This window comes from Papio anubis, chromosome 18 (genome assembly GCF_008728515.1).
Source record: "Papio anubis isolate 15944 chromosome 18, Panubis1.0, whole genome shotgun sequence".
NCBI lineage: Eukaryota > Metazoa > Chordata > Mammalia > Primates > Cercopithecidae > Papio > Papio anubis.
The window spans coordinates 36,512,709-36,539,753 of record NC_044993.1 but is presented as its reverse complement, the minus strand read 5'-3'; the positions used below and the strand labels follow the sequence as shown (position 1 = coordinate 36,539,753).

The 27,045-nt window shown below is 38.3% G+C and overlaps 1 protein-coding gene and 1 pseudogene across 23 annotated transcripts in view; both read left to right on the top strand.

Annotated features, from left to right (window-relative positions):
- Positions 1-27,045, top strand: part of CHD9 (chromodomain helicase DNA binding protein 9) — a 276,773-nt gene that overhangs the window by 243,036 nt on the left and 6,692 nt on the right. For 13 of the 22 annotated variants that reach the window (XR_002519241.2, XM_017953359.3, XM_017953358.3 and 10 more), the window contains 8 exons: positions 2,655-2,857; positions 9,469-10,377; positions 12,025-12,188; positions 13,480-13,752; positions 14,517-14,685; positions 20,618-20,757; positions 21,065-21,286; positions 24,470-24,598. Coding sequence is in view for 21 of the 22 variants with exons in the window: in XM_017953359.3 (XP_017808848.1) it covers positions 2,655-2,857; positions 9,469-10,377; positions 12,025-12,188; positions 13,480-13,752; positions 14,517-14,685; positions 20,618-20,757; positions 21,065-21,286; positions 24,470-24,598 (2,209 nt within the window). In the remaining variant the exon portion in view is untranslated. Of the gene's footprint in view, positions 1-2,654; positions 2,858-9,468; positions 10,378-12,024; positions 12,189-13,479; positions 13,753-14,516; positions 14,686-20,617; positions 20,758-21,064; positions 21,287-24,469; positions 24,599-26,059; positions 26,199-27,045 lie in introns of those variants that run through there. The other 9 variants (XM_021931970.2, XM_021931971.2, XM_021931965.2 and 6 more) reach the window with 4 other exon arrangements.
- LOC101006638 lies at positions 2,864-5,910 on the top strand (annotated as a pseudogene). Its single transcript, XR_001898197.3, has 2 exons — positions 2,864-4,051; positions 4,384-5,910. The product of XR_001898197.3 is annotated as a pachytene checkpoint protein 2 homolog (transcript).

The window sequence follows — 27,045 nt, the reverse complement described above, 5'->3', positions numbered from 1 at the left end:
ACACTTAAGATTTTAGTTATCTTAGTCATAATTTTCAAATACTACTGACTCTGTAAATGAACTGTTTTTGGTATCTATTGTTGCATAACAAACTACCCCAAAACACAATGCTTTAAAACAGCATTAATTTTTTATTTCTCCCAATTCTGTGAGTTGACTCAGGTGCTGCTTCTGCATTGTATGCTGTTGGCTGGGTTTCTGAGATACCTAGAAGAGCCAAAGAGCCACAGTAGCCTCACTCATACGACTTAACAGTTGGTGCTAGCTGCCAGCTGGGAGCTCAGATCCCGAGAGGGACTATTCCAAGTAGAAAGGCAGAAGCTGCAGATTTCTTACGACCCAGTCTCAGTAGTTACAAAATGTCATTTTTGCCACCCTCTGTTGGTCAGAAAAAGCCACAAGGCCAGCCCAGATTTAGGGAAAAGGGAAATAGATTCTACCTGTTAATGGGAAGAGTGGCAAAGCATTTGTGACCGTCTTTAATCTACTACAGATTTTCCCTCCATCTGTTGAATTGGGATTAATCTTCCTAAAATATTAGTTTTATCATAATATTCGATGGCTCCTTATTTAGTATAGGTAAAAAGTGTTAAGTTCTTAAGCCTAAGTTTGAAGGTCTCTTCATTTTTGGTTTTAATATGCATTTCTAACTTTATCCACTTCTTTTCCCTCAGCCAGAGTGCCCTACTTATTCTTGACTTCATACCCTAGCCTATATTGTTTCTGTCACCTGGAACACCCTTTCTACCTGTTTATTTCACACCTAGCCCATCCTTCAGAGCTCATTATATGGCCCATTTCCTCGAATAATTTTTTTTTTTCTTGAGACGGAATCTCCCTCCGTCACCCAGGCTGGAGTAAAGTGGCACAATCGTGGCTCACTGCAGCCTCTGCCTCCGGGGTTCAAGCGATTCTCCTGCCTCAGCCTCCAGAGTGGCTGAGACTACAGGTGTGCATCACTATGCCTCGCTAATTTTTGTATATTTAGTAGAGACTGGGTTTCACCATGTTGGCCAGGCTTGTCTTGAACTCCTGACCTCAAGTGGTCCGTCTGCCTCAGCCTCCCAAAGTGCTGGGATTACAGGCATGAGCCACTGCACCCAGCCTCTTCTATTAATTTTTTAAACCAGTCTAGCTCACAGTATTCTATTTTTTGTACTCACATAGCAACTCATCTAAGTAAACTACTTGTTTGTCACAATAATAAAAGATACTGTAATGAAATTCAACTCTTCCTTTCTATGTCTTTCTCAATTGTATCTTCTTGGGAGTGGGCACTCTGTCATATTTTTTGTCCTGTGTAGTCTTTCAATTAATCATTTTTCCCATTTTTATTCTTATTACGCAGATTGAATGACTTGGGTTTCCCAAGCTAACTATTTTTACATCATAATTACATTAATCTTCTTAATGTATCACTATGATAAAAATGGCCCATTCACATTTTTCAAAGGTCTTTCCAATATGTTTTTTCTCATTTACACAACAATCCTGTGAGTTAAGCAAGGACAGGGTTCTACACATGCACTGAGGTTTGCAGATCTGTGGTGCATGATGATAATATTACCATTTCAAAGCATCAGGAGCTTTCAACTGAAAGAGATTACTTTTACCCAGGCACTTAGGGCATTTCATAATCTGACCCAAACCCTATCTGGCTTTGTCCCCAATATAAGCCATATCCTTGTCAATCTGGAATACTCATCCTTCCCCTACAATATGGAGCACTCCCTCTTTGCTTACTCTGTGCTTTCTTCCTAGCTTTCCCTAACCTTCGCCTTGTCCCATCTGAAATGCGTCTTACTCTGTGATGCCTTTCTTGATTGTCAAGTCTGAACTAATCCTTCTATCTTCTGTGCTCTCCTGAAAATTTTGGTTTCTTTAACTCATACAAATATAAGCCATTACCTTATACTATAAATGTGTTTGATTTTATCTTTTTCCTGAAGGGCAGTGTCATCTTATATGATTTTGTATCCTGTGCTTATTTTCTCACATAGTAAAAATGCAAAACACTGTTATTGTCTGAAGGAATAGTGTATACTTTTAAAAGTACGTTGGGGACACATGTAATCAGGACCTCCTGAGGCTGTGTCACAGGCACACATCCTTAACTATTAAAAGTGATTGTTTTTCTTTTTTTTTTTTTTTTTTTTTTTTGAGACAGAGTCTCGCTCTGTTGCCCAGGCTGGAGTGCAGTGGCGTAATCTCATGTCACTGCAAGCTCCGCCTCCTGGGTTCACGCCATTCTCCTGCCTCAGCCTCCCAAGTAGCTGGGACTACAGGCGCTGACCACCATGCCCAGCTAATTTTATTTTTGTATTTTTAGTAGAGACGAGGTTTCACCGTGTTAGCCAGGATGGTCTCGATCTCGTGACCTCGTGATCTGCCTGCCTCAGCCTCCCAAAGTGCTGGGATTACAAGCGTGAGCCACTGCTCCCGGCCCATTAAAAGTAAATTTTTTAAAAAAACGTATGGCTGGATAGATGAGTTAACTAGCATTTTAAAATGTTTTACAAAGCAGCAATCTTGTATTTAATCCTATAGTGTTAGGTACTTGAAATGTTTTAAGTTTGTATTATAGTAATTATATTTAGTATTAATATTAATTTTAGTGACCAGTGTGGTTTTTGTTTTAATCTGACTCAAAACAGATGGACAAGAAGAGAAGAAGCTGACTTTTATAGGGTTGTATCTACATTTGGAGTCGTTTTTGACCCTGACAGAGGCCAGTTTGATTGGACAAAATTTAGAGCTATGGCTAGGCTACATAAGAAAACTGATGATAGTTTGGAAAAATATTTGTATGCATTCATGTCCATGTGTCGGAGGGTTTGTCGTCTTCCTTCCAAAGAAGGTATGTATAAAATTTCTTTTTTTTCCTTATTTCGGTCAAAGAAGCAAAAATCACTAAAATTCAGAAATTTCCAATTTGTCTCTTTTATGTGAAATTTCAATACTATCTAATTCAACTTGTCAATAATTTTTTAGAATTGTAAATAAACTAGCTTAAAGATCCCCTATTCTTTAATCCTGCTATTAAAATGAGATCTAAAGAGAATAAAGGTATACATGGAGTTTTAAGAAAATAGGTAGAGTTTAGTGATCGATTTATGATTAGGAGGTGGTGGAAGATAAAGGATTGCTTTTGTTAAACAGAACTAACCTATATTTTCAGTCCATCTTAGAGGAATTGCACTAGAGGGTTTATTTACCTAAATAATTTTACAAGGAATGAAGCCCCCACTCATAAAACATTTTAAAGAATTTTCTAGAAAAGATCTCCTAGGGCAATCTTCACAGAAGACTACTAAGCAGAGGTGTTGATGCAACTCAACTAACGAATTGTTCTGGGATGCATTTCATTGTCTTCAAAGCCCAGAGACATAGCTCATCCTGTCAACAGTTCTTCTCAGTAATGCTATGTCATGAACCATTGTCTCCATTCTTTGTTGTGTATGATTTCTGACTGCTAAACCCAATGGCCTGCTATTCCTGTTTTATAGTAAACAGATTTCCTTACTTGTTTTAAATGTATTTCCTAACAGATTTTTTTGTCAGTTCACTGAATGGAGTAGCCAATCACTTGATTACTAGGTAATTCAGAGTAGATTTCAGTCTGTTTTCAGGTCTACTGGAAAACCATAAATGAGTTTAAAATGACAGATAAAGCACAATATTGTGTCATAGTTGGCAAGAGGCCCTCATTTTTAAAAAATTTTCTTAATTCCCATCAATGATATAGTGATATGAATATATTTATCACTTTTGATTCTAGTTTTAAAAGGGAAAGGGCTAATTACTAAATAATCTTTGAAAATGTAGGGCTTCCTCAGAAATGTGAGTAAGGATATTTGAGGCAGGGGCATGAGGCGGTGGTGGCCAGGCTCAGGCCAGGACCCCACTCCTTCCAGTGGCACCATGGGGAAGGCTGTGGGCAACCCAAAGCAGGCACTGCCCTGCGTGGCCAAGTCGCGGACAGTCCACATGGAGGTGCATCAGTACAGAGGCAGCACTGCAAAAAAGAAAAAAAAAAGACATAAAGCTGAGTGTTAGAAAGATACTCACCAGGCTGGGCACAATGGCTCACGCCTGTAATCCCAGCACTTTGGGAGGCCAAGGTAGGAGGATCACTTGAGCCCAGAAGTTTGAGACAAACCAGGGCAACATAGGGAGACCCCATGTCTACAAAAACAAAAAAACATAGCCACATGTAGTGGTGCATGACTGTGGTCCCAGCTACTTGAGAGGCTAAGGCAGGACCCAGGACCTGGACCCAAGACCCAGGACTAGGACCCAGAAGGTCGAGGCTGCAGTGACCCATGATGACACCACTGCACTTGATCTCGAGCAACAGACCTTGTCCCTAAAATAAATGAACAGAAAGTTTACTCACAAAACATAATAGTGTGTTTGGTGATTATACGTGGACTGGTTGATGAACCCTTTCTGACCAGGAATATGCAGGATTCTATTGTTGACACAGAATTAAAGGTTAAAGACCCATAGCTCATTGATTTGAGTGCATGCACTATTGCACTTCACATCTTCCAACAGAATGAAGATGGCCCTAGCAGTGAAAATTTGGAGGAAGAGACAGAAGATAGAATTGTGGCAAATCATGGGGTTCTGCCTGCAGCCAAATCCCATGGGCTTTGGAACAGCCTAGTGTCTGATGTGGGAAGTCAAATCACACCTTGATTATATGATTACAACCTTACCATTTTCAGACAAGAATGTCAACAGCAGCCTCAGCACCTGGAACCAGGTGGTGCTGCTGCAGGGTCCTCCAGGAACTGGAAAAACATTCCTATGTAAAGCATTAGCCCAGAAGTTGACTATTAAACTTTCAAGCAGGTATCGGTATGGCCAATTAATTGAAATAAATAGCCCTAGCCTCTTTTCTAAGCAGTTTTCCAAAAGTGACAAGCTGATAACTAAGATGTTCCAGAAGATTTAAGATTTGATTGATTATAAAGATGCTGTGGCATTTTCACTGATTGATGAGATAGAAAGTCTCACAGCCACCCATAATGAAAGCCATCAGGCGCCATTGGCATGGTCAACACTGTCTTGACCCAAATTAAATTAAAAGGCATTTTAATGTAGTGATTCCAACTACTTCCCAACATCACCGTGAAGACTGACATGGCTTTTGTGGACAGGTCTGCTATCACGCAGTGTATTGGTCTGCGCTCTGCAGCAGCCATCTTCAAAATTTACCTTTTTTGTTTGGAAGAACTTGTCAAGTGACAAGTCATATACCCTCCTCAGCAGCTTTTAACCCTCCAAAAGCTGGAGATGATTGGCTTCATTGAAAACAATGTGTCAAAATTGAGCTTCCTTTTGAGTGACATTTCAAAGAAGATCAAAGGCCTCCATGGCCAGTTCCTGAGGAAACTCCTTTTTCTGGCTCATACACTGTATGTCCAGGCTACACCAGGCTTTCTCTCTGGCCGTGGACAAGCAGTTTGAAGAGACGCAAGAAGCTTTCAGCTTACATTTGGTCCTGGGCTTCCCATTCTATAGCTTTATAGTGGAGAGCACACAAATAGTAAGTAATACCACTTGCCTCACAACAGCCACCACTCTGGAAATCCTCTCTATAAAAATTTGCTTAGCTCTGTCTACAAGCCAGAAACCTACAACACCAACCTTTGTTATAAGTATCATATTTACTTTAGTTTAAAATGCACATTAGAAGACAAACAGCTTGTCATTTTAACTGTTTTTTAAAGATAAATTCAAATGTTTAAAAGATAATTCAAATGTTAATTTGAATGTCTCTTTTGTTAAGAATTGTCTCAGTGTGGCCAGCGCAGTGACTCATGCCTGTAATCCCAACACTTTGGGAGGCTAAGGCAGGTGGATCACAAGGTCAGGAGGTCGAGACCATCCTGGCCAACATGGTGAAATCCCGTCTCTACTAAAGATACAAAAAATTAGCTGGGTATAGTGGCACGGACCTGTAATCCCAGCTACTCGGGAGGCTGAGGCAGGAGAATCGCTTGAACCTGGGAAGTGGAGATTGCAGTGAGCTGAGATCGCGTCATTGCACTCCAGCCTGGGTGAGAGAGTGAGACTCCGTCTCAAAAAAAAAAAAAAAAAAAAAAAAAGAATTATCTAAGTGTGTTTATTTCCATCCTGCTTCCAACTGATGGATGCAAAATGCTACACAAGTTTGGTTTTTTTAAAAAAGGAAGATTAACATAGGTATTATAGAAGCAGGAGAACTGTATCACCCTAAATAAGCATGTAATCATAGCATTAAAAAATGAACATATCATTCAAGCTAGAAGGTGGCAATGGCTTTATGATGTCAGCTTGATTAATGCAAAAATGGCTTGGAGACTTTTTAATGGATAAGAAAAACCTATTTGTATGTTAATAGAAATTGAGAGAAAATTCTAGGTAACTGTTCTTTTATAATAATCAAACATGGTCCCATTTGCAGGAAGAGTGCAGACCTGCGGTGTTCAAGTGAGATGCGTGCTGGACATCCCTCATAAACCAGTGCAGGCACACATGCATTGCTTGGATATTCCCATTGTTTTGTTGGTTCAATAACATTATTCACATCTCAGACCAGACATGGTGGCTTACGCCTGTAATCCCCACATTTTGGGAGGTCAAGGCTGGTGGGGCAACATGGTGAAACCCTGTTTATACTAAAAATACAAAAATTAGCTGGCGGGCACCCGTAATCCCAGCTGTTCGGGAGGCCAAGGCACGAGAATCGCTTGAGCCCAGGAGGCGGAGGTTGCAGTGAGCCAAGATCGCACCATTCTACTCCAGCATGGGCGATAGAGCAAGCCTCTGTCTCAAAAAAAGAAAAAAAAAAAACAAAATATTATTCACATCTCAAATGATGATTCATGTTAATAGAATATAAGATAAATGGGACAATAATTGGTCTATGTTAAATAATATTACGTTTTGCTTTTATGTCATGTTAAATTTCAGTTGCTTCTCTTAGCCTTTTGGCTAAGATCAAATGTAAAATTGATTTCATATTAATGCTTTGTTAAAAAAAATGTGAGTGAGGTTGAGGTTCTACTTAGAGCATTTCTCAAATTTCCTCACTTTACAGTGTCCTTAATGTCTCAGTAATTTTTTTCACAGCACTCAAGGCCAGAAGAATTACCTAACATTTCTGTCTAATGAATAATTAGGTCTGACAGCTCAATACATATTTATGTCCTCACAATCCAGTAATTATTTAAAAACACACTCAAAGAAAAAATAATACTTCTTTCTTAAGTAGCCATAATTACTAATCAAATGTGTGCACTGGTTGGGCACTGTATAACTTTTCAAATCTTAGAAGTAGACTGTGTACTTCCCACCTTGTTTCCTGCTCCATGTTGATTTTTGCATGGTTCTTGATTTTTTTTCAAGTTTTTTTGTTTTGAACTACTTTTAAAATTACAGAAGAGTGCAAAAAATGTACAAGGAGTTTCCATCTGTCTCTCACCCTTCCTATCTCTCTCTTTTTTTTTTTTTTTTTTTTTTTTTGAGACGGAGTCTCGCTCTGTCATCTAGGCTGGAGTGCAGTGGCGTGATCTCGGCTCACTGCAAGCTCCGCCCTGGGTTCACGCCGTTCTCCTGCCTTAGCCTCCTGAGTAGCTGGGACTACAGGTGCCCGCCACCACGCCCGGCTAATTTTTTGGTTTTTTTTTTAGTAGAGACAGTGTTTCACTGTGTTAGCCAGGATGGTCTCAACATCCTGACCTCATGATCCACCCGCCTCGGCCTCCCAAAGTGCTGGGATTACAGGCGTGAGCCACTGTGCCCGGCCCTTCCTCTCTTAATGTTAACATTTTATCAGAGTAATTATAGTATAATTATCAAAACAGGAAATTAACATTAATGCCATTAATTAAACTAAATACTTATTTTAGTTTTACCAATTTTTCAACTAATGTTCTTTTTTGTTCCAAGATCCTACAGTGTATTTGCTTTTTCTTTCTCGTTAGCTTCCTGCAGTCTGTAACAGGTTCTCAGCTATTCCTTATCTTTAATGACTTTGATACCTTTGAAAAGTGTTGATCAGTTATTTAGCTGTGTATCCCTCAATTTGAGCTTGTCTTATGTTTTTACATGAGTGGATTGAGGTCATGCATTTTTGGCAAGAGTGCCACAGAAATGATGTGTTCTCAGAATGTAGTATCAAGGGATTGGTGATGTTAGTATGTCTTATTACTGATGATGTTGACTTTAATTGTGTGGTTAAGGTAGTTTATGCCACATTTGGCCAGCGTAAAAATACTGTAATTAACAAATATCTTAAGCTTCACAAATCTTGTTTCTTCTGAAACTTTCACCCATTGATTTTTAGTATCTTCCAGATACTAAATCTTGTCTACAGCAGTTTTTTCTGTGGAATTCTGCTGTAAGAAAGGATGTTTCCTTCTCTCTCGTCTATTTAATAATCAGTTATTTATTCATACCAGTATGGATTCATGGATACTTATTCTATAGGTTACAATCCAGTATTGTCTTTATTTATTGCTCAGATTGTTCCGTATTTGGCATTAGGAGCTGCTTATGTTGGTCCCTGCATTATTTCAGCAAGCCTGTATTTCTTGAGTACTTTCCAAGTGTCAGTAACCCACTTTTGCAAAGGCATAACCTTATCAAAGGGGAGGTAGCATGAGCTCATGTTGAAACTGAACTGTCTCAAGCTAGTAATTTGTACAGTGTTTGAAAGATGTGGCTGTGTTTCCCTAGAAATTTGAGAAAGCCCTTGTTGCCCCCTGTGAGTTCATTCCAATGTCCTGTTCCCTTTTGCAGTTTGAGATATGCCAGCTTACATTTGTTTATGGAGTATCACTTAACACAAGCTTGTCCAGCCCATGGCCCAGGACAGCTTTGAATGCAGCCCAACACAAATTTGTAAACTTTCTTAAAATATCATGAGGTCGTTTTTTGGGGTTGGTTTTTTTTTTGCAATTTTTTTAAGCTCATCAGCTACCATTAGTGTTAGTGTATTTTATATGTGGCCCAATACAATTCTTCTTACAATGCAGCCCAGGGAAGCCAAAAGATTGGACAACCCTGAACAGTTCTAATTTATATTTATAAGTGAGTTTGAGCAAGTGTTTGCGTCTTTAAGACAAGTGTTATTAAATGCATAGGTCATAGGGAATTTCTTAAAAGAAAATTCCCAGTTCTATTAATGTACTTCCAAAATAATCCTGTGTTTTACATTAACATCCAGTGTTTTATGTTACATGATTTTTAGTACTTATTTTTAAAACTTTCTCCTCACTGGAATTTCAGAATTTCAAAATCCTCACTGAATTTCTTCTCACCGAAAAGAAATTCTAGGAACTATACAGTGATATTACATGGAGGCACATTTTAGAAATGGTATTGTTATAAATATATAAAGATGTGTTTATAATGATTTATTTATAAATAGAGGATTTTTGAGATTAATATTTTTGTCCTTTTTTCAATATGTAGAATTGGTGGATCCAAATATTTTTATCCAGCCCATCACAGAAGAACGTGCTTCTAGGACTTTGTATCGCATTGAACTTCTAAGGAAAGTACGGGAACAGGCCCTTCGACATCCACAGTTGTTTGAACGCTTAAAGCTTTGTCATCCAAATCCAGATTTACCAGTCTGGTGGGAATGTGGCCCTCATGATAGGGATTTGCTTATTGGTGCTGCCAAACATGGGGTGAGCCGAACAGACTATCACATTCTTCGTGATCCTGAACTCTCATTTATGGCAGCTCAGAGGAGCTACAGTCAAAGTAAGATAGCTCATTCAAGGACTTCTACCCCACTTTTACAGCAATATCAAGTAGCACTTTCTGCTTCTCCTCTTACCTCTCTACCTAGGCTCCTAGATGCTAAAGGTATTATTCTAGAGGAGATGAAAGTTAAAAGTGAAAACCTTAAAGAGGAGCCTCAGTCTTCTGAAGAAGAATCTATGTCTTCTGTGGAAACCAGGACACTAATAAAATCTGAACCTGTAAGTCCAAAGAATGGTGTTTTACCACAGGCTACTGGAGACCAGAAATCTGGTGGAAAAAGTGAAACAGACAGACGCATGGTTGCAGCCAGAACGGAACCCCTAACTCCAAACCCAGCTTCTAAGAAACCAAGAGTCCACAAAAGAGGATCGGAATCCAGCTCTGATTCTGACTCAGATTCTGAGAGATCATCCTGTTCTTCCAGATCATCTTCTTCCTCATCGTCCTCCTCTTCTTGCTCCCACTCTCGATCAGGCTCTAGTTCTTCTTCATCTTCATCTTGTTCTTCAGCATCTTCTTCATCCTCCTCCTCTACCTCTTCCTCCTCCTCCTCCTCTTCATCTTCATCAGAAGAAAGCGACAGTGATGAAGAGGAAGCCCAAAAACGAGGTACTATGCATAAAATAATTCTACATTTTTAAGATAACTTTTCTTTTTTTTTTTTGAGACAGAGTTTCGCTCTTGTTGCCCAGGCTGGAGTGCAATGGTGCAGTCTCAGCTCACTTCAACCTCTACCTCCTGGGTTCAAGCGACTCTCCTGCCTCAGCCTCCCAAGTAGCTGGGATTACAGGCATGTGCCACCATGTGTATTTTTAGTAGAGACTGGGTTTCTCCATGTTGGTCAGGCTGATCTCAAACTCCCGACCTCAGGTGATTTGCCCACCTCAGCCTCCCAAAGTGCTGGGATTACAGGCATGAGCCACCAGGCCCGGCCTAATAAAACTTTTCAAGTGAAAATGAAAAGAACTTGCTTCAGGTAACTTAAGGATGTTTAAAATTGTTTGCTTAAGGTGTTTTTTTTGTTTTGAAATGGAGTCTTGCTCTGTCGCCTAGGCTGGAGTGCAATGGCATGATCTCAGCTCACCGCAACCTCCGCCTCCCGGGTTCAAGCAATTCTCCTGCCTCAGCCTCCTGAGTAGCTAGGATTACAGGCACCCACCACCATGTCCAGCTAATTTTTGTATTTTTGTAGAGACAGGGTTTCACTGTGTTGGCCAGGCCAGTCTTGAACTCCTGACCTTAGGTGATCCGCCTGCCTTAGCCTCCCAAAGTGCTGGGATTACAGGCGTAAGCCACTGCACCTGGCCTGTTTGCTTAAGTTTTATATATACAAATTTTCTTAGGAGAGCAATTGAGAAGAAAACTAGAGTTACTGATACAAATTCCCTATTCAATATTCAAGGCATTGCAAAGTAATCAGGCAATTTAATTAGAAATTTTATACAATAGTTTTATTTCTTTGTGACTGTCTTAAATTGAATATTATATTCTCCCCAGGAACAAGTTGATTAGTGAACAAGTAAAAGATAATATTATATAGCAGTCATCAAGAGTCTTAGACCAATTAGAATATCATAAGCCATTTGTCAGCCATGACAAATGCTTGTCAGCAGAACAATGTTTGGTGGTCCCCTTCTGCAGGAGCCGTTGCAGCAGTCCACCAGTTCAGGGACAAGAAAATGAGCCCAATTAAACATGAGCAGGAGCTGGGGTCCTTATAACAACTCCATAGGCATAACTTTCAGGGTTGCCACAAGGAACATGCCCAATTCTAAGAGTTATAGGAGTCACCTCATCAAGAGATCCTTGTGGTATCCTCATCAGGTATTTATAGTTCTGCCAATCCAGATGAAGTCTACCAATCAGGAGTTGTTTTCAAAATAATGAGTAATGTAGTCAGGCGTAGTGCACACCTGTAATCCAAGCTACTTGAGAGGCTGAGGCAGGAGTATTGCTTGAGTTTAGGAGTTCTGTACAGGCTGTGCGACACAGCAAGACCCTGTCTAATAATGATAGGTACTTTTTTTATATTCTAAGTGATTTTCTTCCCTTTCTTTATCATTTGTTTTTACTTCTAACATTTTCATTTTCTGAATAATTATATAAGATCTTTCTTGTATAAGATGTTTATACATTATAATTATAAGATTTATAATTATAATTATACATTATATGTTTCTGAATAATTATATAAGATCTTTCTATATAAAACTATTTTATGTAGTCTTTAAAAAATATGATTATAATTGTTCTTAGCAGAAAGTACTACTCACATGAAAGCCTATGATGAAGAAAGCGTCGCATCACTGAGCACTACGCAGGATGAGACTCAGGATAGTTTTCAGATGAACAATGGGACACCAGAGTCTGCTTACATCTTACAAGGTGGATATATGCTGGCAGCCTCATATTGGCCAAAGGTAAAGAAATAATTTCTTATTGGGATAGGTCATTTCTTAGTATTTTTCTATATTGCTTCAATGGTAGATATTCTTACTATGTGGAAAAATAGGTCAGTGTAAAATGTAGGATAACATTTTGGTGTTAGCTTCAAAAGTATAAATTACTACTGTCAAGTAAATAGTTCTACTTTAATGTATATGCTTCTCAACATAACATTAAAATATTTAGAATAAAAGATAATGAATCCTTACTTTCAAGTTAATCTTAAAGTGCTTCTTTATGAAATAGGTGCTTTTGACTGAGTCTCCTTGAAGAAGTTTACTGTTGCCAGTTGTGACCTAGAAAGGAAAGTTCATTTAAATACATGTACATTCAGTGGAAGAATAAAGATTGGATTAATACAATTTTTCTTCCTTTTTTTTTTTTTTTGAGTCTCGCTCTGTCACCCAAGCTGGCTTACAGTGGCACAATCTTGGCTCACTGCAACCTCCACCTCCCAGGTTCATGCAATTCTCCTGCCTCAGCCTCCCAAGTAGCTGAGATTACAGGCACCCACCACCCTGCCTGGCTAATTTTTGTATTTTTAGTAGAGACAGGGTTTCACCATGTTGGCCAGGATGGTCTCGAACTCCTGTCCTCAAATGATCCGCCCACCTCGGCCTCCCAAAGTGCTGAGATTACAGGTGTGAGCCAGTGTGCCCAACCAATTTGTCTTCCATTATGTGACTAGACTAGTGCTGGAATACTTACCTTTAAGAATGAGGTTGGGAAATGGGAGAATGGAGGGCTTTTCTCCTCTTCTGTATACGTCTAAGTTGTTTGAACTTTTTATTGGGCGTTTCTATTACTTTTTAATTATAACAACAAAAAACTATCTTTGTGGTATATAATATTTTGTCTGTCTGTTTGTTTTTGAGACACGGTCTCACTCTGTCACCCAGGCTGGAGTATAGTGGCACAATTTTTTAATTTTTTGCAGAGACGGGGTTTTGCTATGCTGCCCAGGCTGGTCTCAGTCTCCTGGCTTCAAGCAGTCCTCCCACCTTGGCCTCCCAAAGTGCTGGGATTACAGACAGGTGTGAGCCACCATGCCTGCTTATGGTATAATATTTTTGAACTTCACCAAAGGGAATCTGTACTCAAATAACTTATTGCAGAATTGTAATATATATATGTGAGAATATATATGCATAGCACATACACATATATTGAACTAGGGTTAAATCCATAAAGACTCTTGAGCTATTTGATCTCCAAAGTTCTGATCTAATTATTAAAATTATACTTTGATGTTGCACGCTTTTCTAGGATCGTGTGATGATCAACAGGTTGGACAGTATTTGTCAAACAGTTCTGAAAGGAAAGTGGCCTTCAGCTAGAAGAAGTTACGATGCTAACACAGTGGCTTCTTTCTATACCACAAAACTGCTGGACAGCCCTGGAGCAGCTACAGAATACAGTGAGCCCAGTGTACCCACTCCCCCAGGTGCCGGTGTTAAAGAAGAACATGATCAGTCAACACAGATGTCAAAGGTGAAGAAGCATGTACGAGAAAAGGAGTTTACAGTGAAAATCAAAGACGTATGTGTATTTTTATTGCCCTAGGGCCTGATTGCGATTGCGGTGTGCAGCATGCTTTTCCTGCAAATGGCTGCCTGCTCTTACTCTTCCTTCCTTCACATACCTGTTTCTTGATATTTGGATTATTTTCTTTATGATATCCAGGTTATTAAACTTGAATGTTCTACTAGAGGGATCGTCATTAAATAATGCTTTTCTCCTTATGCTTCTGAACATAGTTCTAATCAAAATGCTTTCTTAAACTGTGTGACAATTTCTAATTGTTTTGGTTCTTTTATATAGTATTTAAATGGTATGTCAGTGTACTTTCTGTTTTAAACATTTAGCATGCCGTGTTATCAGTAATGTTTCATTTTTTAATGATTTTTGAAGCTTAACTTATTACCTACTGTCTAAAACATAGGTAATGTCCTCCAAAATGTCATATGACTAATGTACATAGAGATGTATGTCTAAAGTTGAAAATGTTACAATGTACTAGTCACATGTAAAACCTTGTTTTGCTCAGAAAAATGTGTAGAGTACTTGTATTTTTTTCATTCAAGATAGAAAATTTGGTGTTATTATAGAAATTGATTTAAAATGTTTTTATTTGATTTATGAATGAGAAATGAACTTTGATGTTTCAGGATTTTTACTTCATTTTTTTTCTCAGTAAAAAATTATTTTTTTCCTCAGTAAAAAAAAAAATTCCTCTTAATATCCTGCAGTAAGATTTTTTTTTTAAACAGTTTTCTGTCTTAATAATGGTATTTATTTAACAGGAAGGTGGTTTGAAGTTGACATTTCAGAAGCAAGGGCTTGCTCAGAAAAGACCATTTGATGGTGAAGATGGTGCTCTGGGGCAGCAGCAGTACCTCACTCGGCTTCGAGAGCTTCAAAATGCATCAGAGACCAGCCTCGTCAATTTCCCAAAATCCATACCAGTATCAGGTGAATATGCAAGTAATAATTGTCTTATTATGAAATATTTTCTGTCATGTCCAAATCTTTTATAGATGCTTGTAACAAAAATTTATTTTTCCTTTGCTGCAGCCTCTTAAGCCTATAAAGTAATCAATATAATTTTAAATCTTAATAAATATTTTTTGGAACTTTTAACATGACATAAAGGGCAGTTTTCATTTTGGGGCCTTGAGTAGTTGGGTGGGAACATCATTTTGTCAAGTTGCTTCATACAGGTAAAAGTTCAAACTGCATTTCAGTATCACAAATTAATGGTGATTGGTAGAAGTTAAAAGAGAAGTTTTAAAAAGACTTTAGAAATTGTACAGTCCAGGCATCTACAGGATACAGGTGTTGTTTATGACTAATCCCTAAAAGGTAATCATTCATCCTCATGGAATACTTATAGAAACAAGGTTCCTTAATTAGCCTTTTTTTTTTTTTTTTTTTTTTTTTTTTGAGACGGAGTCTCGCTCTGTCGCCCAGGCTGGAGTACAGTGGCCGGATCTCAGCTCACTGCAAGCTCCGCCTCCCGGGTTTACGCCATTCTCCTGCCTCAGCCTCCCAAGTAGCTGGGACTACAGGCGACCGCCACCTCGCCCGGCTAGTTTTTTGTATTTTTTTAGTAGAGACGGGGTTTCACCGTGTCAGCCAGGATGGTCTCGATCTCCTGACCTCGTGATCCGCCCGTCTCGGCCTCCCAAAGTGCTGGGATTACAGGCTTGAGCCACCGCGCCCGGCCTAATTAGCCCTTTTTATTGTTGGGCAGCTCAAATTGTCAGAAAATGCCTCTATTTGGAAGTAAATTTTGCCTCCTATAGGATCTTCTTAATTATCGAAGTTCTGTCTTTAAAAGGCAATGCATAATTAACCTAATCCTGTGTCTACATGATAAATTTTAGCATTTTGAAAGCAGTTATCAGATCTCCCCTCCAAACTGTCTTTCTTCTAATCTTTTGGCAATTTGAATCAACAAATATTTATTAAATACCTAATTGATGCCATGTGCTGTGTACTCTGTAGGCATTGAGGAATACATTAGACATTGGTTTTAGTTTTTGTTTTGTTTTGGATTTCTGTAGAGATAGTCTCTCACTATGTTGCCTAGGCTGATCCTGAACTCCTGACCTCAAACAATCCTCCCACCTGGCCTCCCAAAGCTCTGAGATTACAGGCATGAGCCACCACGCCCAGCCTGTTTTTGTTTTATCTTAGTACTTTATCTGTGTTCCTCTAAAAGTGTGATGTCAAGAACTGAGAATGAAAATTTAAAAAAAAAAAATTGAGAGGCTGGGCGCAGTGGCTCACACCTGTAATCCCAGCACTTTGGGAGGCCGAGGTGGGCAGATCACAAGGTCAGGAGATCGAGACCATCCTGGCTAACACGGTGAAACCCTATCTCTACTAAAACTACAAAATTTAGCCGGGTGTGTAGTGGGTGCCTGTAGTCCCAGCTCTTAGGGAGGCTGAGGCAGGAGAATGGCGTGAACCCGGGAGGCAGAGCTTGCAGTGAGCCAAGATTGTGCCGCTGCACTCCAGCCTGGGCAACAGAGCAAGACTCCGTCTTAAAAAAAAAAAAATTGAGAATGATACTCAAGATCAACTGAGTCTTAATGTGTGGACCACAACATACTGATCTCCTAAAGTACTAGTTGTCAGTTCAAGCAGATGAGTGTCTCGAATTTCCTTTATACCTTCTTTGTGCATAAAGCTAAACACTGTACTTCAGTATTCTAAGTCTAGTTGCCAAGCAATTCATGCTGTATTATGAGTGTTGTCTTGATCACTATTTCCAAATGCTGCTATTACCACTTCTTAAATTATAAATTAGTTTAGCTTCATCAGCATCAGTTTGGTCTCTTGTGGATTCATTAACCATTCAATGTAATTTTCCAATTAGTAAACCTTTAGACATGTATGAATTACAGTTCAAATACAAATTAGCAATGCTTCTATTACTGACGAATAAATCCCCCAAATTATGCTTTACAATTACAGTCACCCAAATTATGCCTTACAGTTAACAATTTTGTTATCAAGGAGCCCTTTTTTTTTTTCCACCAGAAAATGGTAACAAATGGGGAAGATAAGCTATGGGCTCTTTTGCCCAACCTAAGTGGGGCTTAATAATACCACTACTCTTACTGTTTAAAACTACACTATAAAGTGAGATTGATATTTCTACTGCCTGAACATTTTATTGCTATTGCAGCTGAAGATTGTATAGCCTTTGCCTCTAAGTAATTCTTTGGTAAATAATACTGTTTTTAATAATATCAATAGTAGGAGTCTGGCGTGGTGGCACATGCCTATAATCCCAGAACTTTGGGAGGCCGAGGCAGGTGGATCACCTGAGGGTCAGGAGTTCAAGACCAGCCTAATTGACCTGGTGAAACCCTGTCTCTACTAAATACAAAAAAAAAAAAAAAAAAAGCTAAGCGTGGTGGCACATGCCTGGATTCCCAGCTACTCAGGAGGCTGAGGCAGGAGAAGCCCTTGAATCGGGGAGGCAGAGGTTGCAGTGAGCCGAGATCGGGCCATTGCACTCCAGCCTGGGCAACAAGAGCAAAACTCTGTCTCAAAAACAATAATAATAATAATAATAATATCAATAGTAATTGTGCCAAGCGTGGTGGCTCACACCTGTAATCCCAGGACTTGAGGAGGCTGAGGCAGGAGGATTGCTTGAGTCCAGGAGTTCAAGACCAATCCTGGCAACATAGCAAGACCCATCTCTGAAAAAAATTTAAAAGTTAGCTGGGTATGGTGGTATGCCCCTGTAGTCCCAGCTACTTGGGAAGCTAAGGTGGAAGGATCACTTGATCTCAGGAGGAATACCTGAGCCATGGTTGTGCCACTGCACTCCTAGGTGACAGAGCAAGACCCTATCTCAAAGAAAAATAATAATAATAATAAAGTAACACGACTTTTGCGGCTGTACAAAATATTTAAAACCTCAAGTATTCACCCTAGATACAGTTATTATCTAAGCATTTTATCTCATCCATCTTAATAATTGGAAATATGAAACCTAGATCTTTCTTCCTACGTTACTTTTGGGAAATCTGTTAACATTTTTGAGCCTTACTTTTCCTGTTTGTGAAATGAAGGGTGTGGGGATGAGAGAGATGACATTGTTAGATGGATTAAATAAAATAATATATATATAGCGGCCAATAAAGAGCTTGGCACACAATGGGATGCCAAACAGATGTTAAAATTTGGTACTCATAGGTTTTAGAATTAGATGTTTAACAGATGCTATTATTACAATTCTTCATTTTCCAAAGGCTGTGCCTTTTGTATTCTTGTGTAATTACCCCCTGGAAAGCCTTGAGTAAAGATACCAGATGTAATGTAATTTCATTAATGAAGGACAGTAAAATAGCATAGATTATAACAAGAAGACAAAACTGAAGAGTTCATTCCAGAAACTACCTGGAGTAGTGAATAGAGGATGGCAGAACCAAGCAACCTGGGGTTTTTAATTCTGTCATTTACTGGATATTGTGACATTGAGCAAGTGGCTTAATGTTTCCATCTCATTTATAAAATGAGCTTAATAATCCCTCTCTGTTTCTGTTTTGTTTTTGATGATTTGAGATAGCATTTCTAAAGCTTAGTACAGTATCTGGCGCTTAAGCATTCAATACAAAGAAGCTATTTTTAAAATAGTGTTATTTGCATCTAAAATAAAGACAACACAGACTTCAAAATTGAATCTTACATTTGGATTCTGGCTTAAATGAATTGCTAATGTTTATTAAAATCAGCCTCAGAAATAAGTCAGGGTATTATATAATTAAAATGAAGAGTTAGTCGAATAGAATATGTTTGTAAATGTACACTTTGGTAGAAACCAGATGTTTTTTCATAGATAATTATATTAAGTACTTCTGTTTTTTATATAGTACAGGGATTACACTAAAGGTAAAGTAAAAGAAATGTAAGACACTATCTCCTCCTTTTAGTTGATTGGTAGACAAGACACGCACATTAAAATATTAGACAATACATTCAATATTTTGCTACATAGAACATTATAGTTAATAACGCTGGAGAAGAGGAAAGTCATTGCTTTCTGGAAACTTAGCCAGAGTCCTGTAGAAGTGGGATTGAACAGGATTTGATAAGACGACAACTAAATAATTGTCTTTCTAGAAAATAGGGTTGTTAGAAGGGGTAAAAGAAGGGCAAGGAATAGCATGAAACAGACTGGATATCAGGAAAATGGTGTGATTTTGTGATGAGACTGACCTTGCTAGTGTGTAAATTCTTACTGGGACAGATGTGTAGATCAAATCTTGCTTAGGAAAGCTGAATCTTAAGTTATGGAAAGCATCAAAAACAGACCTAGGACAGGGGTCAGAGGTTGAGAATCATGTTGATTCAAAGCAGTTCGTTTGTGTTAGAATAGGAAGACATGAGAAGTATGAAACAGAATGGAACTTACCATATGAACTAAGTACCTTTTTGAAACTGAGATGGGAGGAAGGTTATGACTTCTGCGAAGTTACACAGCTCGCCAGAAGGCAACACCTTATTCAGGAATACACAGGACTTCCTCAATAAATTATCCTTGAATGATTGAAAATGCATTTTTCGTTATAAACATGTAAACTATTTTAAACAAGCATCTCACCTTTAATAATATGTCCTTTTAATAAGAGAATTCAAGATTATGTACTCTTTAAGAAAAAGTGTTTTATTCATCTTCAAACCATCATACTGCCTAGTACATAGCTACTTAATAAAATATCTATTAGAAAAATTGATGAATGCACAGAACTGTTTCATTCATACCCCTTGCAGACATTTTTGTTGAGTGCCTACCGAAGTGAGAGAAGTCAGTTTAATTTGGTGACTAAAAAGTTACTTATATCTTAAAGAAAATGCCTTAAGTAGGTTGGGGTGGGAATGGACTATGGGAAATCAAAGAACTATTTACTCATGAAAAAAAGGAGCACAAGAGAGATCAGTCTTTTAAAAGTTTTGACGTTATAAAACGGACAGTGTTTTTTTTTCTGAGACAGAGTCTCATTCTGTTGCCCAGGCTGGAGTGCAGTGGCGTGATCTTGGCTCACAGCAACCTCCGCCTCCCGGATTCAAGTGATTATTGTGCCTCAGCATCCCAAGTAGCTTGTATTACAGGTGCCCACCACCACGCCCAGCTGATTTTTGTATTTTTAGTAGAGACATGGTTTTGCCGTGTTGGCCAAGCTGGTCTTGAACTCCTGACCTCAGGTGATCCACCCACCTCGGTCTTCCAAAGTGCTGGGATTACAGGCGTGAGCCACTATGCCCGGCCAAAAGTTTAACATTTGTTTGTTTGAGTTAGGCCATATTTTTAAGTTTAGAAAAGTCTGGCCGGGTGCAGTGGCTCACTTGGGAGGCTGAGGCAGAAGAATGGTGTGAACCTGGGAGGCGGAGCTTGCAATGAGCCAAGATCATGCCACTGCACTCCAGCCTGGGCAACACAGCGAGACTCTGTCTCAAGAAAAAAAAAAAGCATAATGTAGAAAAAGATATTTGGCACAAAAAGCAGAGACAAATGATTTAAAAAAAAAAAAAAAAAAAGCTTTTGAAATTATAGGAACTAATGGGTTCAAAGAAAGGGGAAATGTTATCTTAGGAAAATGTTACCCTAGGAAGAAGACATGCTTCCTTCTCCAAGGAAGGAAGGGAAGATGTGTAAATATCGGGGAAAAAAATAGAGAAGACTGATCAAAAATGGAAAGAGGCCTAGGTTGTAATTCTTCAGGTTTTTAAATGAGAGGTGGGGATGATATTTTTAGTCCAAAAGTTTCTACATTAAAGATGTATAAAATAAGAACTAACACATATATTTAGGAAAGGGATTACTTTCAATTTGTTTAAGAACTAAATTTGTATCACCATTTTGCATTTTTAATTCAATTAGGTACTTCCATTCAACCAACCCTTGGTGCCAATGGTGTGATATTAGACAACCAGCCTATAGTCAAAAAAAGGCGAGGAAGGAGAAAGAATGTAGAAGGTGTTGACATCTTCTTTTTTAACAGAAGTAAACCACCTAATCATGTAAGTAAAGCAGTACTTGAAAACTGATCCTTGGGTTCAAAATTCAATCCTAGTAAATATACATATTGTTGTTTTGTGAATGTTTTATAGACTATTAATAAGGAAATTAGAAGTATGCCATATAGTTTTACATGATATCTTAGAATCTTAGCACTGTCCAAGAGTGATAAAAATTTTAAGTTTAAAAGATTTAGCAGAATTTTTAGCAACAACTTATTTTTTCTCTTCAAAAATAATTGCTTTATTGAACCAGTATTAGAATGATAAAGTATGGAAATAAAGATTCCATTTGTTGTTTTTTTTACAGGTTTCTTTAGGGTTAACCTCCTCACAGATCTCCACAGGGATAAATCCAGCACTATCCTATACTCAGCCTCAAGGAATTTCTGATACAGAAAGTCCAGTTCCAGTTATTAATCTTAAAGATGGAACAAGACTTGCAGGAGATGATGCACCAAAGAGAAAGGATTTGGAAAAATGGCTTAAGGAGCACCCAGGTTATGTGGAAGATTTGGGAGCTTTTATTCCTGTAGGTGACACCTTAAAACTCTTGTTATATTTTATTGCTATGAATTGTCAGATCTATCACGATGAAGCGTAAATTCTCATCCACTTATGCTAAATATGTGCTCTGCCTAAGACCTAGGAGAATTAGCAGGAAAAAATAATTACCATCCTTCCCATGATACAATACAATGTTATTTTCCGTTTTTCCATTCTGCATTCAATGAGTATTTAATAATAAAAATTACTTCCAATATAGAGAACTATGTTAGACCCAGTGAAGGTTGCTAAGGTACAAAACTTCCAATCCTTTCTCAAGCAGTTTATTTTAAAATAATAATGATTATAGTAAACGTGTATTGAAACTTAACTATGTACCTGCAGTTATGCTGACATACTTATGCACACAACGTGCATTACCTCATTTAACACAATAACTTGATTATGTGGCATTGTTATGACTGTTTTTTGATTTTTTGAGACACAGTCTCGCATTGTCACCCAGGCTGGAGTGCAGTGACATGATCTTGGCTCACTTCAACCTCTGCCTCCCGGATGCAAGTGATTCTCCCACCTCAGTCTCCCGAGTAGCTGGGACCACATGCCCAGCACACCACCATGCCCAGCTAACTTTTGTATTTTTCGTAGAGACATGGTTTCACCATGTTGGCCAGGCTGGTCTCAAACTCCTGGCCTCAAGCAATCCACCTGCCTCAGCCTCCCAAAGTGCTAGGAACACAGGCATGAACCACTGCACCCAGCCTATAACTGTTTTTTAAATGAAATTAAAACACTAAAGTTGTAAGTAAATTGTCCAAGTCCACTCAGCAAACAAACTCTTAAATCCAGAGTCCAAACTACTCCTCTTAAGCTCTTCTTCAAGCTATGAGTATATCTTCTATGCCTCTCCAGATGCACAGTGAGTTTATGTTAATCAAAGATGAGGCTGGGCATGGTGGCTCATGGCCATAATCCTAGCACTTTGGGAGGCCAAAATGGGCAAATCACTTGAGTTCAGGAGTTTGAGAACAGCCTGGTCACATCTGTTGTGACCAAAAATTAACATCGTTAATTTTTTCAATTTTTATTTTATAGAGACAGGCTCTCACTATCTTGTTCAGGCTGGTCTCAAACTCCTGGCTCAAGCGATCCTCCCACCTCAACCTCACAAAGTGTTGAGATTACAGGTGTGAGCCACCACACCTGGCTAAATATTGCAATTCTAAAATTAATGGGAATCCTGAGTTGAACACTGTAACTTCTTAACATGTTGAAGATAACATTCATTTATTTATTCAGTTAACAATTTTTTATTGAGTGATTACAATGTACTACTTACTATTTTAAAAGATTGAGGATATAGCAGTAAACAATATAAAATCTTTGCCCTTACACCTATACTCTAGACTCTGAAGAATTGCCATACCTTTCTCTTTATCACTGCAAAAGGGCCTTTATTAACTTTTTAACTTTGTATATCCATTCATCATTTTACCTGCAAATATTTTATCATAATATTTTATATTACTTTATTGTAAAGACTTTGAAAACATATTCTTAAGGACAGCATTTGTTCCTCTAAAGATTATAAGATGTAACTTGTCGGCTTTCCCAAGGAAAAGCATTTTCCTATGTAAAAATCACCTTACATTAATGATTTCTTGGATCTCACACTCTGTTGTAATATTTCTGTAGCTAAATAATTACAACATGGTGGAGAGTATACTATAATAAAGGTATGTATAAAGTCTCATGGGAACAGATGTAAGAAAAATTAACTCTGCCTAGGCAGAGTAGTTTCTGAAGAAAGATAAAGAAAATAGAGCTGATATTCGTCTGGTGGATGAAAAAAGAGTAAGTAGGCATTGACCAGGTTAACACAAGAGGAGGATGTTCTAGGCAATATAGAATTACTAAGAAGATGGCCAGGTGTGGTGGCTCACGCCTGTAATCCTAGCACTTTGCGAGGCTGAGGCGGGCAGATCACCTGAGGTCAGGAGTTCAAGACCAACCTGGCCAACATGGTACCCCATCTCCACTAAAAATACAAAAATCAGCTGGGCATGGTGGCGGGTGCCTGTAGTCCAGCTGCTCGAGAGGCTGAGGCAGGAGAATCTCTTGAACTGGGAGGCAGAGGTTGCCGGGAGCCAAGAGCAAAACTCCATCTCAAAAAAAAAAAAAAAAGAAAAGAAGATATGACTGTAAGGCATATTCATAAAACAGTGATTAGTTTAATATTCCAGAGTATGTGGAGGAGTGAGTAGGGTAATAGTAGATGAACAATGAACAGAAGAGGTGAATTGAATAGGTTCAGGCCATGATGGGACTGGTATGCTAAGCTGAAGAATTCGAGCGTTGGTTTCCTGAAAATATTTTTAATTGGCTGGAAATACCTGCAAACATTAAGCCCTGTTTTGTTAATAGTTATATAGAGAAGTAGCATGGTTTGATGGGATGAGTTTTTATTTTTATTGCTAGATATGAGTTGTTGGGTTTTTGTTTGTTTTTGTTTTGAGATAGGGCCTCACTTTGTGCCCAGGCTGGAGTGCGGTGGCACATTCATGGCTCACTGTAGCCTTAACCTCCCATGCCCAAGCAGTCCTCCCATCTCAGCCCCCACAAATACTTGGGACTGTAGGCATACACCACCATGGCCAGCTAATTTTTGATTTTTTGTAGAGACAGGGTCTCGGCATATTGCCCAGGCTTAACTTTTTTAACGTATAATTTGAAGAAAAGATTGATGTGATACTTTTTATCAAAATAATGTTTGGCCAGGCGCGGTGGCTCACATCTGTAATCCCAGCACTTTGGGAGTCCAGGACTGGAGGATAGCTTGAGCCCAGGAGTTCAAGATCAGCCTGGGCAACGTGGCAAAACTTTCATCTCTACAAAAAATAAAAAAAATTAGCCAGGCATGGTGGCAAACACCTGCGGTCCCAGCGACTTGAGAGACTGAGGTGGGAGGATCACTTGAGCCTGGGATGTCAAGGCTACAGTGAGCTGTGATCACACCACTATTCTCCAGCCTGGGCAACAGAGCAAGACCCTGTCTCAAAAAAATTAAATAAAAAAGTTTAGATATTTTTAAAATGTAAATAACCAAAAGGTAAATGCTATTAAATTACTCGGATCAGCTCATTTAACATCTTGAATTGTTTTGCACAGTTAAAGACTTTAAAGATATGTCTTTATCTATATATTTTAGAGAATGCAGCTTCATGAGGGAAGGCCCAAACAAAAAAGACACCGTTGCAGAAACCCCAATAAACTAGATGTGAATAGTCTCACTGGAGAAGAACGTGTTCAACTGATTAACAGAAGAAATGCTAGAAAGGTATTTTAATGTTTTTTTCTTAATGTTTTTTATTGATTCAATATTTAAGAGATCTCCAGAACACTATTTCATTATTCAGTAGTGTTTTCTAACAGACCTGGAAATGAGTTGAATCTCAGATTCTGAGGGAAGACATGCAGTATGATTTTATGCAGTCTAATTTCAAATCTCACTTCATTAGCTAAGCTATTACATGAAATAAGCAAGTCATTTAACACATCTGTGCCTAAGCAGTGCCATTGCATATAGTTTTACACTCATACAAGGGTACTACATCAAAAGCAGTCATTCTTACCAGGGGTAGTTTCACCTCTCAAGGAATATTTGGCAGTGTCTGGAGACATCTTTGGTAACCACAAGGAGAGGATACTAGTGGTATCTAGTGGGTAGAAGCCAGAGATGCTGCTAAACCTCCTACAGTACATAGGACAACCCCCACAATACTAATTCACAATGTCTGTACTGTAAAAGTTGAGAAATTCTCATCTAAGAAGACACCATTCACATAGCCGTCATACATTTATTTATTTATCACTGCAGTTTTCTGTCAGATGACCTTAACGTGTCTTTTTCTATCAAAATCAGCATATTACACAATTTCTCATTGATGAAAACAGAATATCTTAAAGGTACCTTGTAGACTAATGCCACCTTTGTGGCTTATCTTCTTTTACTGAATGATGAATAGAGTGGAGATTTTTCAGAAATAGACTTACATAGATTTCTTGTTTTATGTTTGGATTAATATATTTCTCTTTTACCTCACAAAATAAACAATAGAAACTTGTGACACGTTTTGTATATGTATAGCTTTGACACACTTTTTTTATTCCGATGAGCAAGCAACAAATAGGAAAGAAAAAATGGCGTCAGTGTAAGAACATCGCATTTCTCATTGCATTATTTTTCTCATACACTAAATTACCTTACACAGGTCTGGTTCTGATTTACCGTCTGTTAAATGCACTCACTGCTAGGATAAAAATACCCAAAAAATTTGAATTTCTCATAAGAAATATTGGAATTAGAAGAAAACTATTTTAAAATAACAGTTGTTTTAATATTGTTGGGTACACCAACTCTTTAAAGTTAATGTTAATTTTTCCCACAATTTCGTAGAGATAGCGTATTCAGCTTTATGTTAGTATTTTAAAGTATAGCATACATGTCTTAAGGAAAGAACAAGGTGACATTTCAGTAGCATGTTACCTAATTTTGTGCTTGTGTAGATTTTGTTACAAATCCTTCTACTTCATCTTATACCAAAAATTCACATTGCTAAATATTATGAATGAGTTTGGCTAGCCAATTTTAAGGAAATGAAACAGTTTGAATTTTTACTTGTTAGGTTTGATATTAAACATTCTAAATTTTATTTTTAATTGTTGTAATTTCATGAGAGGTTTGTTCATGTTCCTTAATTTGTAGAGTTCCTAATTGTCTTGAGTCTCTCGGGTACAGGCTTAAGGATTGATGAGTTATTAAGGAAAAGAATCTACCTGCTAAATCCCCATAAACCCCCAAGAGGGCCTCCATTTTCAGTAGAAGCTTAATGAAGGAGATAATAAAAAAGAGAAGACAACAGAATTACAGAGACTAAGTAAATATACTTATTTCCTTAAATGTACTTATTTAAATATACTTATTTAAATATATAAATAAATATAAGGAGCTAGGGGTGTGGTGGTACACACCTGTAGTCCCAGCCGTAGGAAGCTCAGGAGGGATGATTGCTTGAGCCCAGGAGCTCAAGGCTGCAGTGAACTATGATCACGCCACTGCATTCCAGCCTGGGCAACAGAGTGAGACCTTAAAAAAAGTGAGTGAGTGAGTCTCTTTAAAAAAAAAGAAGAAAGAAATAACATATAAGAATACTTATGTCGGGTGCAGTGCTCGGGCCTGTAATGACAGCACTTTGGGAGGCCAAGGTGGGTGGATCACCTGAGGTCAGGAGTTCAAGACCAGCCTGGTCCAACATGGTGAAACCCCATCTCTACTAAAAATACAAAAATTAGCCAGACATGGTGGTGGGCACCTATAATCCCAGCTACTCAGGAGGCTGAGGCAGGAGAATTGCTTGAACTTGAAAGGTGGAGGTTGCAGTGAGCCGAGATCATGCCACTGCACTCCAGCCTGAGCGACAGAGTAAGACTCTGTCTCAAAAAACAAAAAAATACTTGTAGGTAATATAACTGATCATATTAAACCCTGTCTGTATCCTATCAAGATACAGTATTTAATCATTCAAAGTGGTATAGAAGAAGAAATTATTCAAGAAATATCTTTAGTCTCTAAAGGGACATTAAATTGGTAGGTAAAAATCATTTCTCCAAATGTAATGTTTTTAATTTAAATTTCAGAATACTATTTTGTCTCAGTGTCATATTACATTTTTTCCAAATTATTTACTTATGATTGGTTAATTATATCATACTTCACATATGAAA